The 21,010-nt window shown below is 43.4% G+C and overlaps 1 protein-coding gene across 1 annotated transcript in view; it reads right to left on the bottom strand.

Annotated features, from left to right (window-relative positions):
• The window catches only part of zgc:171482 (zinc finger protein), a 33,673-nt gene that overhangs the window by 12,098 nt on the left and 565 nt on the right, over positions 1-21,010 (bottom strand). Inside the window, exons 2-4 of the mRNA XM_054600645.1 lie at positions 18,132-18,224; positions 11,069-11,210; positions 6,714-6,971 (exon numbers count right to left, since the gene is read on the bottom strand). Of these exons, the coding sequence (XP_054456620.1) occupies positions 6,714-6,971; positions 11,069-11,210; positions 18,132-18,224 (493 nt within the window). The remainder of the gene's footprint in view (positions 1-6,713; positions 6,972-11,068; positions 11,211-18,131; positions 18,225-21,010) is intronic.

Genomic DNA, 21,010 nt, shown 5'->3' on the forward strand with positions numbered 1-21,010 from the left:
AGGGAGAATTTACGGAGAAAAATAAGATGTGTTTAAAAAGACATAGGGGAGGAGACTGAGATGTGGTAATGATGATGACTTGTCACACTGCAGCAGTGGTATAAAAATGCATGCTGGGCTTTAATGAAAACAGGAGAAAACATGACCTTCATACCAAGCCGCCCCAAACATACATCCTCCTACACATATGGAAACTACAGCATGGTAGCACAAATATTCCTTCTTTCATGAGGGCAGAGTAAATGCTCTCTGTGACGACGACGATGACGACGGGCCAATCAGCAACGTGACATGATTGGCTGTGTATTTTCTGTCAGACGTGCAATTTAGTGCTATTTTTGTTTTCTCACATTTTGCACACTGCAGAGCCGCCACTGCAGAACTTGTCTAAGCTTTTCTTTTTTTGTTGATGAATGTGTAATTTTGGGTGAGGTGACTGAAATCGGGTGCGATTGCTTATGTGCGGGTGCCCTTTTCTCTGCTGTCATCACTGTCCTTGAGATTTATGAGTTGTCTGTGTATTCCATCACCTTTTTGACCTTCTGTGGCAAGTAATTGGTGAAGCATGTTGGAAGATGAAGTTGTGATATAGTCAGGAGTGTTGGGTCAGTCATTAAGACTCGGCTAGAGCTGCATAATGTGGCATGTCTTCTCCCCGTTGTCTGAGTCGCTCCGTCTGTTTCAGCGGTGATTAAGGACAAACAGTCATTTAGCCTACAAGAAAGTCACGACTGAATTAGTTGCCCTGAGTAAGTCTTGGTTTATATGTTGGCATTTTGCAACGATTAGGCGCTAACAACTAAGTCTGGGTGTGTGACAGAGAGAGAAAAGATGAGATTCTTCCCACTTTTTCTGCCAAATGCTTCTGCTTCTTTTCTCTCTTAATGAAAAGGCTATTAATTGGAGGAGAGATAATTTAGTAAAAGAAAGGAATGATAATTCTCTTTCTCGTTCTCCTTTCTCTTCCTCGTAATTCTATACCGCTGCAAGGATTACACAAAGAGGTCCTTTCTTGTATACACGATTAAGTGTGTGTGTGTGTGTGTGTGTGTGTGTGTGTGTGTGTGTGTGTGTGTGTGTGTGTGTGTGTGTGTGTGTATGTGTGTGCGTGCTCACACACATAAAGGCAGCTTCCCTGCTTTTAGCCTGATTGATGTCACCTCCCCACTGCCCAGCCGAGTAGCACTGATGTACAATATGCTGCAGTTTGTGTGTGTGTGTGTGTGTGCCAGAGAGTGTGCGCATGTGCCAGTCTTTTGAACACATATCCCCATATACACACACAGACATACATGGCCATATCCACAGACACTGTGCTTTTGGTTAATAAAGCAGTTCTGGCATAAAAAAAACTGTGGCGTAATCCATGTTAATTACATGCATGGAAAGTGTGTATGCAAAGAAACTGACATCATGCAGCGCAGGGTTGTGAATGTGTTTTTTTTTCTTTTTTGTGAGCATGAGCAGTATTTGTGAGGGTGTTCCAAGCCTTGTTAATTACACAAGAAGAAATGCCAGGGAGAGAGACAAGAGGGGGTGAGATGAGCTGAGGCAGAGTGGGTGTGGAGCTGTTTGTGGCTGTCGTTTAATGCACAGAGTCCTCTGGTGTTGCTGACACCCATGGTAGGGAGACGCCTAAATACTTGTCAAAAAAGTAATGAGCTACATTTTGTGCACAGAAAATGAAAAAAAAAATTCCTTTCAAGACCCTTGTTGCAAAGAAATGTAACATCTTCCTGCATTTTCCTGAGTCTGATATGTAGCAACAAAGTCTCAGCTCAGGCAACATTAATGACCCATTTAGAGCGGGATGTTCATGGCTTGTTCTATCAGGATGCGCTGCCAAGCTCTAACTGCAGCCTGTTTTATTTGTGAGTCTCAAGGGTTCACAGGTAGCGGTCAGCCCTGCTGATTGTAAAATCTGGTGTTGCACGAACATTGTTGTCTAAAGTGTTGGTTGGTTTTAAGACGCAGTGGGAGCAAAGGAGCCTTAAACACACTTTACAACCACCACTTAACATCAAAATAAATATGGATATATTCAAGGTAGAGTTTACTCTATTATCTGCTTCCTTCCTATGAGCCGTGACGGAAAAGAAGAATCTCACTATATATACTATGTATTCATCTATAGTTTAATTCACAGTGGAGGCAGGCATAATAGGTTTCGGAGCTCTTCGGAGCCTTTGTGCTGCAGTACACCATTAGTTTACCATAAGCTTTGCAAGATTAAAAAGGAACTGGATCCAAAAGAAGCCCATTGAGATGCAATCAAAACCAACTGCAGCAAAGGCTTGACGGTACGTTTCACAGGAATATATCACAAATACCATAGCAGAGAGGGGTTAAGCATAGGGTGAGAGTCGGATTGAATCCAAGTGGAATTTTACCAAACAACAAACTTTGAAGGACCTAATTAGTAAGTGGAAAGACAATCAGCTTTAGACCAAAAATTATCATAAACGAAAGAAAGATTCCAGATTCCTCTACATTTTCCAGTCTGACGCCTCATTAGTTTGTGCTGTGGATCCTTGTTTGTCCTCTGTCTCATCTTAACAATTTGATCATACTTTATAGCTGGGTATTGTGTGAACACGTTTGCTGATGCATTGATCAGTGCTCATATGTAGCCGACATTTTGGAACTGATATCAAAATCTTTTAGTCAAACTTTTCAATACCTTAGTTTGGAAAATATAAACATGCTTTGACCCTTCGTCATTTAAATAAATAGGCCTAACTGCTAATTTAATCATCGTTGAAGCAGTAAATGATTGTTTTTTTTGCAGATTGGGGCAACATAGACATAAAAAGATGATATGGCGAACATATACATATATATACATATACAAACAGATCCTTATTTACACATGTAGCTGACACACCGTGACATCAGCTTTAATTTGGAGTTGTGTTTCTGGCCGCCTGACAAGTGCATGTCCAGTGTTCACATCCTTTAACTCCTGAGGGAAATTTCTAACCCTGTAAATGTTCCACTTCTTATTCACCAGCTCATTTTAACTGTCTGTCTGCCAAATGGTGTTGAGTAGGTAGCATTCAGCAGGTTTTGGGCTGAAAAAGGCCAAAATGCTCCATAGAGTTGAGATGAACTGCTGAGTCGGGTAACAACGGGTCACCCCTCTCACACATTCATTTCAACCATAGTTAACATAAAGAAGCCAAGGTCTTTAAAGACTTTTATTTACAGTTAGTAAAGTTGTTTTTGCTGAAATCAGGAAATATCTGATCAGAGAATAAGTAAACAAGCCTAAAAATGTGATGCCAAAAAACGACACATTTCGGTCAGTAGTATTTAACTGCGATACCCAGGTTCAGTTCATATGTGGGATAAACAATGCCTACAGTATATATTGTTTGTATAAGGTTGATTTGCTTATCCGACTGGGTCCCAGTGAGTGCTGTCTCATGGGAACGCAAGTCAGCTCTGTCTCCCAACTCAGCCACACTCATCGATTACACACAATTTTCTCGGCTTTGGTACTCCACCCTCTCTTGGGCACTCTCTCTCTCATACACACACACACACACACACACTCACACATACACTCATAGGCAGACACACACACTCCAGTTGTAGACGCTTATCTCAGTGCTTCTAATTAACTACTCGGTCTCCAGAGAGAGGAGACAAAGCACCGGCTCCGTCTTGAGGGGTTTCTACCCCTGTCGTGATTTATGTAAAAACACAGCCGAGTCAGCCGGGCTCCATCCAGTCAGTAACCCCCCCCCCCACCACTGCAACTCCCTGGTCCATCTGTAATCCATCTCCAAGGGTTTTGTCTGGCAGTTAGTTGTGGAAAATAACGACAACCTCGTCCTCCCCTGTGCCCTGTCGCAATTACACCAGAAAAATCCAAGTGTAAGGAAAAGTGTTGATATAAATGTCATTGGGATTTTGTGATATGTTTCGGTCGTGAGAGTGTGAAAGCGGGGGCAGCAAATAGGGGGAGAGACAAAGAAAGAATATGCAAGTACAAGTAAAGGTCAGTATCATCAATAGGACCCAACCAGACAATAAGCCGGGCAGACTTTGTGGCCATAGTTTGGAAAGAAAAAGGAAATCTTTGTGTTTAAATAATTCACCTGTGCCTCGTGGGGAGCTAATGAGGATGACAGATGAGATATGACGAGAGCTTGGAGCCCCTAGTGATGCACACACACACACACACACACACATACACACACATTTTCACACAATACAACCACAGTAACGGCAGGCACAAGAGAGTACAGCAGCAGGAAGGGGGTGGGAAAAGATAAACAGCAGTGTAAAGGGAAAACTGTTCCGCAACTGGAATAGGAGGACAAAAGGACAGAGACGAATCTGCAATCAGCAGGTGGGGAATGAATTCCTCACCCCCCCTCTCTCTTAGCTCAGCTGCCGTCTTGCCTTGGACCCTTCCTCTGAGATTACACCCGGCATACTTGTGACTCCATACCTGAAGTGGCGATAAAAGCCAATCAGATGTGAGAATCTTGCAGCAATGCAATGTGTCTGACTGAAGAAGAACAATCGACACATGACAACGGAGCTGCATTGTGATGAGCAAAGTGTTTCAGACCAAAGGCACCAGAACAAACACCAAACACTTGATTGATGGCACATACAATAGATCACGTCAGCAGCGAGCTCACTAAGAAATCTTAAACCAGTTCATTGCCCTTGAAAAGAAGACGTGTAATAGATTTTGCAGTAGAGTGTCATAGAGTGCATCATCATTTTTGATCAAACAAAAGGAATATCTGGCTTTCATATGCCTGTTATATACTCACTATTTTAAATGTCTTCATGCTTGCATGCTTAGATTTGAAGCCAAAACCTCCCAAAAAGCAGCTGAGGTTGTGGGATGTGGGTCACAGTGTGTGGATGGAGGACGATATACAACATGACACCACTTAAAGCCTCTGAGCCAGTGTAGGCGGCGACATGACTCATGCTTTTAATATGATTGGCTTCTTGAGATGATGGTTTGTGTCATGGCACCTGGAGCACAAAGCGAACGGCGCGGCTTCGGCTCACAGAGGATTTTCGTATTTGTCTGTGGCTGCTATACGAATGTGTTAAACCTGAATGTGGTTTAACACAGTGGAGGTGTTGTGTCGCACTAATGTTGCATGTTGGGAGCTGCGTGACGCAGTAGGATGATGTTGGCCGATACCACACATAGGAGCCAGAAAAAGAAAAGCACTTTCTCTGCCAAAGACTATTTATATTTCAATTAGAATACCCTTTTGGTATGTGTGTATGAAATGTGTATCAGTGTCCTCTTGATGCTACATTTTTTGCTTGGAAGTGTTTGTGTGGGCGATGAAAGGACTTAACGGGGAGAGAAAGACAAAGAATTGTAATTTTAACCCAGGACTCGCTATGAAAACTGTAATTTGATCTCAATTTTACCAATTCATAATGTACATGAAGGAATAATTTCAGTTTAATAGTTTACTTAAGTTCCTGGTTTTGTCAGGCTGTCTGGGTCCCATGTTCACCCTTCAGCATCAGTGTGTGATATGTTGTGATCTAGTTGCCTGAGCTACCCTAAGCATGCTATATGCAGCATGCTAACAGAGGCCCCATTGCTTTCTGTGACAGTTTAACACATTGCAATGCTAATGCTAAGAAGCACAGCCATGCTGTAATATGAGGGGACTGTAGCCACAGACAACTGACATGGGAAGGTTAGATTGTTGCAAACAGATACGAATACCCAGATGTGTCAAGATTTCAGTTTGGCTGAGATTTACAGTTAATTAGGGAGCGACAACTATTTGCTTGGGATGTTAGATGACTTAACACTGCCGTTTTATTGGCTTAGGATCCGCCCCTTTAGATAATTTACCAAGTCAATACCTGTAAAAGAGTACTCTAATGATTTAGTGTTACATTTCCTTACAGTTGGGGACTGATTGCTAAGGCAATGATCAGAGTTGATTCAGCAGAGGCCGAGGTACTGACCGAGTCAGTCCCTACTGTCCCTTATAAGGGTCAAGAACCAAACATGCTGGCTCCTACAATCACAACAATGCTACTTGACAGCGTCTTCTTTTTCAACCCACACCCGGTAATCGCACATGCTTTTCAAACTACATGCACCAATCTGTTACGAAGGCTTTCTAATATAAATCACATCAAAAGTCACTAAAGCTGCTTCTGGACAACAAATTCTGTAATACAACTGTTTTAACTGGCTTAATGCACATAAAGACTTTGGTGGAAATGGGTGGAGAACTATAAAACTGTACAATTCCACATTTAACTTTTGTATTCCAACCATCTGTGGAACATTCATTCTTTACTGTATATATAAACTGTGGGGCAGTAGAGGGGGGGTTGATCCAAGGGAGAAGCTCTGGACTGATTTAATGGCAACATGGGGTTTAAGGACACAGGAGTCAGCCACATAGAACCCATGTTTCTAAACAAATGTAGGGTAAATGTGAATAAGCTGATCTTTACAGTAACTGGCCGATGGTGCTAATTTTATCTGTGAATAAGTGGTGTGGCTTACTTCAGTATAATATCTGTGAAATGTACACCACATTTGAAAGGCATTTGAACATTTCTGAAGTCCCCCCTCACTGCCACAGATCTGGAATGTGATCTCCCCCCTTATCATCTTTCCTCGTACAAAGTCCTAACACCCCTCCTGCCCTTCACTTGTCACTTGTGTCTTGGCTCGGGGCCAAGGGGCTGACCTGTGCTCTCCGTGGCATCCAGACTGCCCGCTAGCTGCTCCAGGAGGCGCGCTCTGGCTGCGTTCCTGCGGTGTTTCTTGCCCTCGTAGTGCTGCTGGGCCATCAGCGGGTTGTTGAACCAGGCTCCGCACAGGCAGCAGTACTTCCCCGCCTCTCTTCCGCCGTTTCCGCCGACCACTGCCAGGGGCCAAGCCAGGTCAGGGGTAGGAGGAGGGCACGCAGCGGGGTCTGTGGGCAGCGGGGTGGAAGGGGAGGAATCTGGGGGGGAGAAGACAAGAGATTGGAGGTGGAGAAGAGGAGCGAGGGGTGAGGGAATGCAGAAGGAGAAAGGGGAGGAGAGAAGGAAGAGAGTGAGTGGTCATATTAACAAAAAATCGAATACAATGCGAAAATAACATAAAAGAAATGAAAAATAAATTGCAATATATTCTTTAAAATGAAAGATGCACACACTGTATTTCTTACAGACACAGATGAAATACATTTTGTTCATTTGTAAGCTCTGGGTTAGGAAAGCAGCAAAGAAGACTGAGATCAAAGAGCAATAGATTGCTGCAGGCCACATCTGTGGAGCATTGACGAGTGTCGGGAGGAAGCCATCAGCACCCTAGGGACCTATCTGCAAGTGCTTTCTACTCACATCTACTGTACCCCTGAACCTTACTCTTTTGTTAACTATCTCCTCTCCTCTCCTCTCCTTTCCTTTCATTTCCTTTTCTTTCCCTCCCCTCCCCTCCCCTCCCCTCTCTGTTGGGGAATGAAAAGAAAAAAAAAAGGGCAGACTTCCAGGTGACCTGCTACTCATGACACGACACTGGTTACCATGGTGATTGCCCATTAATAGCCAACAGGCACTGCCTTGTCCGCAGGACGCGGTTGTGGCTCACGCAGGGAAGACTGTGAATGTGCGTGTGTGGCTGCACACGTGTCCGTGTGTGCATGTGGGTGTTTGAGTGGCGGATTGAATGCATAATCCACGCTTGATAAAATGTGTGAAGGCTTCTGTGTGTGTGTGTGTGTGTGCATGAATGAAGCTCAGGAACAGGCTGCTTGTGTGTGTGTGTGTGTGTGTGTAAGGTACAGTACATGTACCGAAGAAATCATCTCTACCCAAACTGTTTATTTGATCACAGTGAGGGGGTGTTAAGTCCACAGCCAAATGGTGTGAGAACGCTCATAATGCCAGATGGCATGTCCAAATGTGCCGATTTGCCATGTACAGAGTGTCAACAACGCTAGAGTTATAACGTCTATGACTACACAGACACAATACAGCAAGTTTTAACATTTTACATCGCAGACACAAGCCCACTCACACATGCTTTAAAGCCTGAATGAGTCATCCCAATTATTTCATTACAACCACCAGCTCACTGACAACAAATGAATAGCGTGCGTGAAGTGTTGACCAGCTGACGATGAGTGCGAGGTGTGATAGTTTATGTATATTTTTGGTGTTCACGTGCCTGTCTTGACTCGACTCGAGCCCTACACGCTGATTGGCTGCTCATACCTTGATGTGTCTTCTCTGTTCACATAGTTACTGTATCTATGGCTGTGTATCCGCTCATCGCACAAACCACACCCACTCACACTGCCTTCGCCACACCATCATCTCACTTACAAAAACTCAACCCTGTAACTCTTCTACTGTCATTTCAATTTTTAATCTCCGAGGCCATCCTAAAATCTCTGGTACAGCATTCCTGCGTGTGTGTGTGTGTGTGTGTGTGTGTGTGTGTGTGTGTGTGTGTGTGTGTGTGTGTGTGTGTGTGTGTGTGTGTGTGTGTCCGTGCATGAGTGAAGCTCCTGAGCCCTGACAGCTCTGTGGAGCAGCACTTGCTGTGCAGCAACAAGGAGAGATCCTCGGGTGTATTTTTCCCTCTTCATCCCTCGTTTCCTCCACCCTTTCCTTTCCCATGACTCTGATCTCTGCACACTGGAGCAGAAGTAAGTGTTTTTTGTGGAGCGGGGCACAGGGAGTGAGCATGATGTAGTGTGTGTGCAGGAGGAGAAGGAGGAGGAGGTGGTGGTTTGGCGTGAGTGATGTGTGAAAGGGGAGGGAACACAGGTACAGTCTCTGCTCTCTGCCTCTCAAGGGCTTCTTCAACACACACATCCTTTACTTCCTCTCTCCTCACTGTGGATGTTTGTGCACATATTTGAGTGTGTTTCTAGTTTATGTTTGTACCCTTGTGTCCCGACAAGCGAGTGAATGTCCAATATGAACGTGCATGTATCAGTCATCTTGCTTATGTGTGTGTGTGTGTGTGTGTGTGTGTGTGTGTGTGTGTGTGTGTGTGTGTGTGCATGTGTGTGTTTCTGTGTGCACAAGCCTGTCAGCTTGGCTGTGCATCTCCTGTGGAGCGCTCATCTCAGAGCGATCATGAAGGCTCCTTTTGACTTTAATCTTTCCTGAAATCCTCTTCTTCTTTCTCAGGTCACTCTTCCTCTCTTCTTGCTCTCTCTCGTTCTCTTGTTTCTCTTTTTCCTCCAGGTTCCACTGTCACAAAACCACAGAACTCCACGGCAGTGGCTCTACTGTAGAGATACTCTTCCAAAGTAGGCCAAAGTGTAACAAAGTCACTCAGGGGCTAGATTATTTATAACACTCCATTTTGTAGCGATTGTGTGTTTATAGCTCTGAGAATTTTCACTTTGAATCCAATTTGAATCACATTATGTAAAGCTCCCCTGGAGACGACTCACCAGCACTGACACTTCTAAAAAAAAAAAAAAAAAAAAAGCTAATCTTTAACAATCATGAGCATGAACAAAAATATTAATTCACGGATGTCTTGATTTGTTATTGCAATTTACTCGTCATAAAATCCAGCTGCCTGTGCGCTTCACCTTCAAAGTTTCACTTATTGGGCCTCTGGCATGTTAGCATTACCAGACGTTTCCTTCTGCTATCACGGCTAGACGTTTTGACTGAAGCATGGCCAAAGCTTTCCAAATCCACTTCTGATAAAAATGTATGCTTTGAACTCAAAAATACTTCTCAGTCCAGTGACACATGTTGCAAATACTGGATATCTGGATTACACGGTCGTGTACGAGTAGAGGTGAGGCTGTGTTTTACTGACCGACAGGCTCTGTGTGAAAACATCATGATTGGAATCCAATAGATGTATTGATCAGCTAGGGCTGAAAGGGTTGATTGATGATCAAAGTTTATAGTCAGATGCTTTATGGATTACGTGTGTCATGTTTCACTTTCAAGTCTGACCAGAAGAAAGACAAAGACAGCTAACTCAAAGAATCGGATTAATACTCTATTCTCTTTGTTTCCCAAAACTCAACTGGCACTCGGTCACTCCATGATTCCTTTTGCTGCTATCCCTGCTGTAGTGCTGCAACGGATCATAAAACTCACGGTTCAGATCTCATCTTGGAGACACGGATCACGGATTGAATCTTCACAAAAGAAAAAAAGGGAGCAAATATAACTTTGAGAGATCCCCAATCGCACTTTTTTGTCACTGATACTAATTGCCGATCATTGATGATCCATATTCTAGATACAGATCCCTTTTTTGTTTTGTTCGGTTAGTGCAGCTGGTCTACAAGGCTTTAGACGTTCAAAAAATCTTTTCAACTGCTCTGAAGTCAGTACAAACCATCAAAAATGCTAAGATTTTTACTTTTACTTTGATATAGTAATTTATAGTGTTTTTTTTCTTCATGAAATCACACTATTCAAATGATAAGGAAATATATAATATAATTGTATTTTTATTGATCAAATCAAATCTTGTCATTAGTAGTTTGAATGATGTATTAGAAGATGGTTAGAGTTTGTGTTTTGACAGCTCATAATTCACTTTATATTCATGTTGCTTTGAAAACATCTCCTTCAAACAACTATGTTTATTCAAGTTTGTCACCAAAATTACATTTTACAAGATAACATATGAAAACATCAAGATAGTGTCTGTCATCTTTTCCAATACTCTTTTTCCCTGAACAGAGCCTGAACGCATCATAATGTAACTGAATCCTTGTACATCAGTCGTTAGCGATGCTGCCATCGTAACCCGTTTCAATTTAAACACGGATCGGTTGTTTACAATGTAACATTGTCAGTAATTGGCAAACAGAAAACATAAATGCTGATGTCCTGATTGCATATTTTTACTGAATATAGGATCTGTACGGATCCTGGATCAACAATGGTCCTTTACACCATTAGCCTGCTGGGATTACTATGGAAGCATTGCAGCTCAAATATTAAAACAATTCAGTAACAGTGCATGTTTGGATGTGTGCGTTTGGTCTTGTGGCAATAATCAAGCTCAGTAGAAGGTGTGGGATACCTGTGTTTGTAGGGCTGGTCATGGCTGAGGGAAGGCTGGGCGTCTCCCCCAGCACCAGGCGGACTCTCTTGGCGTGGGTTTTGCCCTGGTAGTGCGACTGGGCCACGATGGCGGAGGTGAAGAACATATTACACAAGGTGCAGCACTTGTTCCTGTCCACCTCCGTCTCTGCACAGTCCTACAGTGGGAGAGTAGGGGGGAGATGGTAAAAGCAAGTGGTGGAGAGGGAGAGGTGTTATGAGAGGAAAACGGACCACAGGGGAGGGGAGTGTGTGAGTGGGGTGAAACGGAAAAATAGAGTGGTTGAGGAAAAGAGGAATGATGTGAAAAGAGAGATAGAGAGAGGTGAAGGTGAGAAAAGGAGAGACGAGGCAGAGGTGGGAGATGAGAAATGGAAAGTTGTACACTCTGCCCTGACCTCCTGGGCTTTGTCTTTTTCTCTTTCCAAGAGACACACACACACACACACACACAGACACACACACGCACGCACGCACGCACGCACGCACGCACGCACGCACGCACGCACGCACACACACACACACACACACACACACACACACACACACACACACACACACACACACACAGCAAAGGGAAAGGCTGATCAAATATTCATCTGTCTCTCTGGGCTGAGACTGTGGCTTGGCCCTTTCTCCACTGCTGCTGGTTCATTACTAATGATGAGGGAGAGTTTCTCCCCACGGGAGGCAGGGAACACAAACAAAAAAACCAACCACCGATTGACACAAATGTACAAACACTCACATGCACACACACACACACACACACACACACACACACACACACACACACACACACACACACACACACACACACACACACACACACACACAGGATTCTCTATCTTTTTTTCTGTTTGTTTCTGCCCACCACTATGGGAAAACCAACTCATCTCAAGTAAAAAATATTCTAGGCTGCATGTCAGAAAAAACGACACCAATCCATTTTTAGAATTCATCCGGAATTGCCAGTAATGATCGATGGAAACATAGCACTTGCCAGTCAAACCTTGACCTTTCCGCACACAAAATGTTTAAAAAAGTATCTGAATATCAGATAAATAACCCTAAAGAAAATATAACACAAAACTTCTGGCTAAAAAACAAACTGTGCTGAACTAAACAGAGCAGGAGACAAATGGAGAATATCTGTTGCAGAGACAGACACTGTGTGTCCACATATTTAAGTGTTTCTCATGGTTTGTACGAAGCTCCTGGTAGTTCCAGTTAAAGGTAATCAAAATGCAACAGCATACAACAATATATTATGTTCTTTCAACTTAGTGGCAACAGTTTGTGGAAGGCCCTTGGTGAGAAAGACCTGACCACAACCCCATCCAACACATTTTGGATAAGGACAGACTGTAAGCCAGGCCTTGCTCTATCTTCCAACATCAGTCCCTGACCTCACTAATGCTCTTGTGGCTAAATTGAAGTAAGTCCTTGCAGCAAGGCTCAAATATCTTGTGGACAGACCTTGTCAGAGGAGACGAGGCTCTCTTAACAGCATATTAATAACTACCGTTTTGGAAAGACAGCTTGCTGGAAATCAATCACATATGGCTGTGATGTTAGGCAGCCCACATACATGAATTAAAACAAGGACTACTTAAAGTACAAATAAATAAAAAAATGTCTTCAAAGATATCCAAAATATCATGCTGTCAATGCAACCTTGTATCTTCTACACTCTCACAACCCCTCCCCCAGTTTCTTTCTTCTTCTCACTGCTTATATTGAACTTCCACCTTCTCACTGTCCGTTCATCCAGGCTTAAATTCTCGTTAGATCTCATGCTGCCTCTTCTGAATTCCTTCTATTTGTTTGCACACTTTTCTTTCTGTCTTTTCACACCAGCGCTCTCTCTATTCCAGGAATCAGTCCACAGTCCGAGGAGAGAAAACCCCAGTCTCTGCGAAATAGAGGACAATAATAGAAAAAGTGTCCGCGACACCATAGCTAAGTGTGTGGGAGTGTGTGCTGTGTGTCTCTGTGTGAATGTGCTTGTGTGTGTCTTGTGTCAGCACCGCTTAGCATCACAGACACTGGATGTGAGAGTTAAGGACACCTTTACCTCCCAGGCCTGGCTTTGTCTCTCAGCTGGTCCATCTCTCTCTCTCTCTCTCTCTCTCTCTCATTTCTTCTCTCTATTTTTTCCTCTCTCACTCTCTCCTTCTCTTTCTTTTTGTCTTTTTTGCCTTGCCTTCACTCTCAGACTTTCTCTCTCTCTCTGTTTCTCCCTTTCTCCTCCCCTCCCTCCCTCCCTCCCATCCTCCTTCCTCCCCCTCTGGGCACCAGTCTCAGTGACTCTCTGTGTTGTGGGATGAAATATTTATCTGTATTGGCAGGCCCTCGCCACCCCCTCTCCTCCCTCCTCCCCACCGCCTCGCCTCCTCTCCTCCCCCGTGTCTGTCCCCGCTGTGATCACGTTAAGGGCTTGCTCTGAACCGTCCCATACCCCCCTCCTCCATCTCCACCAGTAACTCAATTTCCTTCTCCTTCTCCGTTTGGTACAAATGTATTTTTGTGAGTGTGTTTGTATGTAAACTAAAACCAGCTTACAGTATTTATATTTATCTCATGATCTTTTTTTCAGGATTGCATCAGGGCATGGGAGAATCAGTGAGTGCCCATGAGGACAAATCTCCTCTCTTCCCTTTGAAAGAGATTTTTTCTGTCACCGTCACTTCATCCTTTCCTCCACCTTTACATTCCCCCTGCTTCCTCATTACCATCTCTCCTTGTTCTGTTCCACCTCCACCATAATGTGTACTTTCCGCTCCTCCTCTTGTCTCTTTCACTATTCATCCTATTGTTCTCTCCCTCCACCTTCCTCTTCGCCTACTCTGTCTACTTCTTCCCTCCCATGGGCAGAGCTGCTGAGATCTTGTTCTACTCAAATCTTGTTGTACCAGGATGAGAAAAAATCAACCGCAGTGAGCCACAGTCCCACAACTGCATGTTTTTTTTTTAACTCAGGACAAAGAGGCTGCCATGAATTTCAGTGGCAGTCTGCAGTGGTCTCACCTGTCAAAACACACTGAAAAGTAAAAAGGATCAGTCGACAGAGATGGGGCTGAAACACAAAGAAACATCTTCTTGAAAGAAGGCTGGAACACAAAATCCTGTCGCTCAGTGACAGTTGCTACACGAGGGGTTTATTGACAGTGCGGGGAAAGTTTTAATCAATCTCAAGTGTGTGTGGGTGACTGACATATGAATCACTGTCAGCTCATTACAGCTGCCACTCCACTTTAAACAATAAACAGCATCTCTGATTCACTGTTTTCCTCCGTCGTCTATCTCCGCTGGAAGTCATCAACCTTGCTGTTTCTACGTTTTTGATTTGTGAGATTCCTACCCTTGCTCATTTCAATATCCCTCCCTGTATTTTGTTCCTCACTTCCTCTACCTGTCGCATCTCACACATCCGCTGAGCCTGATTTGCATGCAACCTAATTGTTGAGTGTGTTTCTGTTTGTGTGTGCACATGATGCATGTATGCGGATTTATCCGCTGCCTGATAGTGTGCCTGTATTGCAGAATATTTTGTGTTTGGGTGGCTTCCTCCTGCTCACGCAGCTAACAATAGAACTCCTAATTAGCTGTGTTAATCTTCCTCTCCTTCTGTTTTGCTTTCTCTCTGCTCCTCCTTACTTCTCCCCCTGCTCTGTGTCGAGGACGTTGTGGGAAACATTGCTAAATATACACATGGAAACAGCACAGGGAAACATACGCTTTCATTTGGAGTTTGAAGAAGTGCGGAAAGTGTAAATTGAAAGGACCGTCAGTGCATATATAGCATTAGAAGAGAATAAAAGGCAAGGGGGAAAAAAAGCGTTTTGCTATCTCTTGCGCTTTCTGCAGGTAGAAAACCGCACAGATGGAGAGAGAGACAGAGAGAGAGAGCAGGTTGGAGAATAGGGGAGACAAATGGATACATTTCCCTCCCCTTTCATCTGGGAGCACCTTTACGACCTACTTTCTCTCTGTTTGTTCTGTGACAAACACTTTCTCCTACACACAAACCTCAAGGCATGGCATTTTGCACTGGGCAGACGCTGGCATTTCATTCACTCTGCAAAAAATCCTTTTCTGTTGTTCCCATTGGACTGCACCATGTCAATCAGTACCCGAGCAGAGGGGAAAAAAAACAAAAAAACGGAGATGAAGTGCAAAGAAAAGACGTGCAAATCTCCCCCTGGGAGAAAATAAAAAGATGAAAGAGATGAAAGACGAAAAGTTTATCCCAAACCGTATGATGAGAATTTCATCTCTGGAGAAGCGTTCGTCTTATATCCAGTTTTTCCAGCATTGTCACATAATCAATGTTACATCTCTGCATGAAAGGTTAAGAACAAATTGCTTGCTGTGGCGCTCACAGTACGGCAGATGACCGTACGTGTGTATGTGTGTGTGCACACATGGTCTGTTTGTGTGTAGTGTCCCACATGAGGTGAAAGCCAGGAGGGGCTGAGTCATGTCTTATTCACTTAGAGAGACAGATGGAGACGCAGGTGTGAATATCTCTACAGTGAGTGTGAGTGTGTGTTCGTAACCTCATGTGCCCTTGACATGCCTATTTCATGATTGTCTGCAGTCTGGTGCACGTGAATCACCTCTTTACATCTTAGTGCACTGCTTGAGTTAAGAAAAAGGGTTTGACTGATTTAATAAGAAATATAATAGCAAGTGTTCATTTCAGTTTTTACAGTATGAAATGATTCCAACAGCTTGCATGCTTGTGTTTGGTCTGCAAAGATGTGATCAAAACAGATAACTCTCTCCCCACCTGGTTGTTCTGGCTCCTGATATTTAAGACTGTCAAACCAGATCTGTCTTCATGTGCATAACAGGCGGTGACCTCCGGTTCTGAACCGTGAAGCCGATCTGGAAGTGCCTTAAACTTGCATCCTTTCTAACTGACTCCTCTGGTTGCAAAAATAAGTCTGATTACATAGAATTCTATGGGAAAACCTTCTCACTTGAGTTATTACCTCAGTTAACATTGTAAAAAAATTCCGTCTTACAACTTCGACCCTTTCACAGTGTGTTTCCAGTTCATTAAAGTTAATTGTATCATTTTGGTCACCTACAAATTTCTTCTTCAGCGTTCGGTTGTTCTTAGCTTCACCCTCTTTTGTCACTTCCAGTTGCAAAAAAATTATTGCCAAAATGCCAAACGAATATGTCCACTTCTAACATTCAATCTATAGCTGTGTCCCAATCCAGCGGCTGCATCCTTCGGAGGGTGCATTTGTAGACCGATTACGTCACAGCGGCCGCGACGGGGCTGTCCCATTTCGTCGACTCCTTCTAATGCAGCCGACAAATGCAGCCTACTTTTCCCAGATTCAGAGGATACAACTGATGGATCCTTCGTGACCCAACATATCCCAAAATGCATTGCGTGCCGGTGAAGTTGATTTTTTTTTTTAATCGACATGGCGACTAGTGGACCATCAACGGGAGAATTAACATTTAAATATAATTATTGGGTTTTAACTCAAGTGAATATTTACAGATACAAGTGTTAAAACTAAAAATAAGGGCCTGATCAGATCACACTTATGTTAAAATGATCGGTTAATTTACGTGACACTATTAACAAACAAACTAACGCTACCGAGAGCCGCGGCGCTATTTACAGCAGCTCGTCCATTTTAATATTTTAACTTTTTTTTTTATACTCTTTTATGACAACCGCAGCTGGTTGCTAGGAGACGGGAGCGGCAAAAGGGTGGGGGCGCGAAATGCTGGTGATGTAAATAGGAAATAATTTGTGGACCAGACCGTCTCATTTCGGGGACCGCTCGGCTGGTTCCTCCGAAGGCTGCAGCCGCTGGATTGGGACACAGCTAACACAGCTTTAGCATTGCTGGAGTTTATTGATGTAAACTACATAACTTTAATCTGTTTCCTTTGAAGGTGTTTGGTGGCTGCTGCAAACATTATTCATCAGGTTTATATTTAATATTGCTCATTCATCAAGTGCAACCGAACATCACTTACATTGGGTTCGTTTACAAACATATTAGTTTCTTAGTTTTTGCTATGAATCAGTGGAGGACGGAGGGTCATTGCTGTTCAGAGATAATTGGCCCTGTGCTCCCGCTCAGGGTCTTGGCTGTGGCACTACAATGTTTTTGGAGATGCTCCACCTCTTCCCCGCCTTCTCGCCTCTCTCTCTCTCTCTCTCTCTCTCTCTGGCACAGCTAGATTTGTCAGTTAGCTTTATATTTCCACCAGCTGTGTCCTCAAAGTGTGTACCGCATGTATTCTGTCTGTGTATGTGTGTATTTTGGCATGTGGGACTTCCAGGCTTGCCAGATAAATGGGGCACACAACGTACTATTGTAAAGCTCCCTCTTCACAATAGTCTATTACGTTTGCATTTCTTTTTCCTACATACACAAAGACCCGCAAATAAAAAGTCAAAATCTAATCAACCCCTAAAAAACTGTACATGTTAGAATCCCATCAATTCACTGTGGACACAAATGCAACCTCAGCAGGCGCTGAAATTGCATGACAGGATTCTAGATGTATTCAGACACAATGGTCCACCTACAGCACACACACACAGAAACACACACACACACACCCACACACACACACACACACGCAGACAGACACAGAAACATTGGTAATAAACTGACCTCCCTAGCCATAGCCTGCAATAGTCTGATACAGAGCTGCTTGGTGGCGTCTGCCTGCACTAAATCGGTCCAGAAACACCACAGCTAAGGCATAACCTCTTTCGGGAGAATTATAGCGCACAACTGCACAGAACAGATCAAACGGATATTCCCATGAGCATTTGGCTTCAATGGCAAAGCCTGCAAGTAGACAGGCCCAGGAAAGGATTAGACTGAGGCAAGCCAGCTCAGGTTTTTTGTCATCTACAAACATTGAAACATGCTCCAAATTCACCCATTTCAGCATGCAAATAATTGTCCTTCCTAAAAACATCATCAGATACTTCAGCTCATTTAGTTCATTAATGATTCTTAAAAGCTAAACATTTTATTTTAAGCAACACAGACACATAAAACACACACTCAGTGGGAGCATACTGGGTTATCTGGCCGCAGTCTTTTGGAAGGTGGACCTCCGTCTTCAGGGTGAAGCATGTAGAACAGACGCACCTTGTTGGCATGTTTCTTACTCTGAGAGAGAGACAGAAACAGAGAGAGAAAAGATGTCAGCAAATTAACCTAGTTTTATTTCATCAGGTGAGCCAAGTGAAAAAAAAAAAAATCAATGACTGTCACTCCCCTTGGCTACTCCCTCCAAGCTTTTTATCTCTGTTTCAGACAGTTTGCTCCTGGCCAGTTGACTAATGGCCAGGGCCAGCTTCAGCTCTATGGGGGCCCTGAATAAGATGTTGGGAAAGGGGAAGTGGTTGGGAGTTACATGTGATGACTCTTTGCTTCACCTATAGGGCTGCACACTGGGCCCATTAAGTGCCAAAGGAAGTGAGGCAATCATTTGGAAATCTCAAATTATATTGAAACGATAATATCCTGGTGAAAAAATAGATATTAATTTATTGGTAAAAAACAGATAATATATTAAAATTAGTCTGCATATTAAAAGTACTTGGTGAGAAGATTGTCAAGTATGTATGCATACTGTTGATGGGCTTTTGTGGTGCTTACTAGAGTTTTGTCGATACCAGTATCAAAAATGCCTCCAATAAGGCTTAAAATGCACCAATTCCATATCACATAACCATAACATTTATTAGCATAAATCTCATTGAGTTACATTTTGATTTTGAGTTCAGTCCCCATTCATAAAAAATTAGTACTTGGCAGAGGTAAATTATAACTTTATCATGATGTTATTTTAAATGTAATCTTGTAAAACTTTGTTTCTGGAGAGAAACTGGAATAAATAAAGTTGTTTGAAGGAGATTTTTTCACTGCAAAATAAAATAGATATTGGAGAGCGAATTATGACCTGTTTCACTTTTTTCGGTTTTAAACACATTGGTATCAGATTGCGGGCTGTCGCCTCACAGCAAGAGGGGCCTGGGTTCAATTCCCGGGCTGGACAACCTTCTGTGTGGAGTTTGCATGTTCTCCCCGTGTCAGCGTGGGTTCTCTCCGGGTTCTCCGGCTTCCTCCCACAGTCCAAAGACATGCAGCTTAGGTTCATTGATGACTCTGAAATTGCCCGTAGGTGTGAATGTGAGCGTGAGTGGTTGTCTGTCTATATATGTAGCCCTGTGATAGGCTGGCGACCTGTCCAGGGTGTACCCTGCCTTCGCCCATTGACAGCTGGGATCGGCTCCAGCACCCCCGCGACCCTTAACTGGATAAGCGGTTATGGAAGATGGATGGTATCAGATTGCTTCTCCCGTATCGGCTGATACGCAAGTTCAAGTATCAGGAAGGAAGAAATGGTATGGGAATATCTCTACTGCTTACTAACTTGTAAATGTTGTATTTTCACCACACCGTTTATGGATGTTTTTATTTGCCTCTGTTAAAATCTCTACAAGCTGTTATAAGCAGAAACGTGTTATAAGAAAGGACATTGAGTCGTCCTTGAAGCTGCTTACTGTCACTTTAATGGCAAACAAAGACAGTCACTGGACGGACTGCAGGGTAAAGATTAGTGCATGTGTATGTGGTGAGACAGCTCTGTGTGGTTGAGATGGCTATCTTGCTCGATACATATCCTTTTTTTAATTATTGGTATGCTGGGTGACCTTCACTCCCTTCTACCATATAACAACTATTATTATCTTTAAAATCCCATGTTGGTGCAATTTTCCAGAAGCAAGTGTTGACGCTGTCAAAGAGATTGTATCTTTAGTGCCACATAAACAGTCCAATTCACAAGATTGCACGACAGAGTGCAGGGAGACAAGTCAAGATTGTGGTTACGAAAAGCATCACTGGTGAGAAATGTTAAACTTTGGATTGATGAGATATTGAAGCGATTAAATGTCTCAAATCTTTTCAGGTATCCACAACTGGATACCTGTGAGGGAATCACTTCACTGTTTCCACCAAACATGTGGATCATATGATTGGTGGAATTATGTTTTGTTGTTGTTAAGTCCAGTTAAGTTGTTTAGCTGAAATGTATATTGTATATCATGGCTGAAGAGGACACAAAAAAAGTAAACGGGAGACTCTGACAAGACACTGTACTTGCTGCTCTAGTGCTTAGATTGGATCCTCTGCCCCCAGGACTAGAAAGCCCCTCCCACACACACACACACAACACACACACACACGCGCACACACTCCCTCTACCTCACATGCCTCCTCACTTGACTACTTGAATTCATTTTGTCAGCACTTGTGTGTGTGTGTGTGGCTGAGTGTATGCTTGTGTTTGTAGGTAAATAAATGGTCATGCAGTTGATGGTTTTGGGATATGGGCTGAAAGGGGGACCTTGTGTCACCATGGTTACGCTGCAGTGACCCTCAGTGTGCACCCTTCTCTAATGGACTGTGCTTGTCTATGTGTCTCTTCTTTCTGTTTTTTAATAACAAATCAAGTACGTGTAGACAGACAGGATGAGTTAAAACTAGCTAGCAACTACCACCCTTTGTTACTAAACGGCTGAACTGCACAAGTTAGTCTACTGGTGTTTTAGGCAGTTTTTGAAGAGCATGAGGTGCGTTGATGCCAGTGGAGTGGGGAAGGACTCCAGAACCCGGGACTCCTCCATAATTCATCCCCCATGATAGAACTCCTATCTTTAGCCTGTTGTTGTTGTCTCTGGGTCTCTATTGAAACCAACACACAAAAACTCCTTGTATTCAAATTATTTCTTGCCTTGTCTCCCTGATCTACCGACCTCTACAGAGACCTTTTAGAACGGCACTGACTCAGCTTGCCCGTTACTCTGTAAAACTCAAAGCTGTGTGGTTCTGTTGGTTGGTAGACATGCATCAGACAAAAACACTGGGTCGTTGTCCTTGCTTAATTC

Source organism: Anoplopoma fimbria, chromosome 6, assembly GCF_027596085.1.
Source record: "Anoplopoma fimbria isolate UVic2021 breed Golden Eagle Sablefish chromosome 6, Afim_UVic_2022, whole genome shotgun sequence".
Classification (NCBI taxonomy): domain Eukaryota; kingdom Metazoa; phylum Chordata; class Actinopteri; order Perciformes; family Anoplopomatidae; genus Anoplopoma; species Anoplopoma fimbria.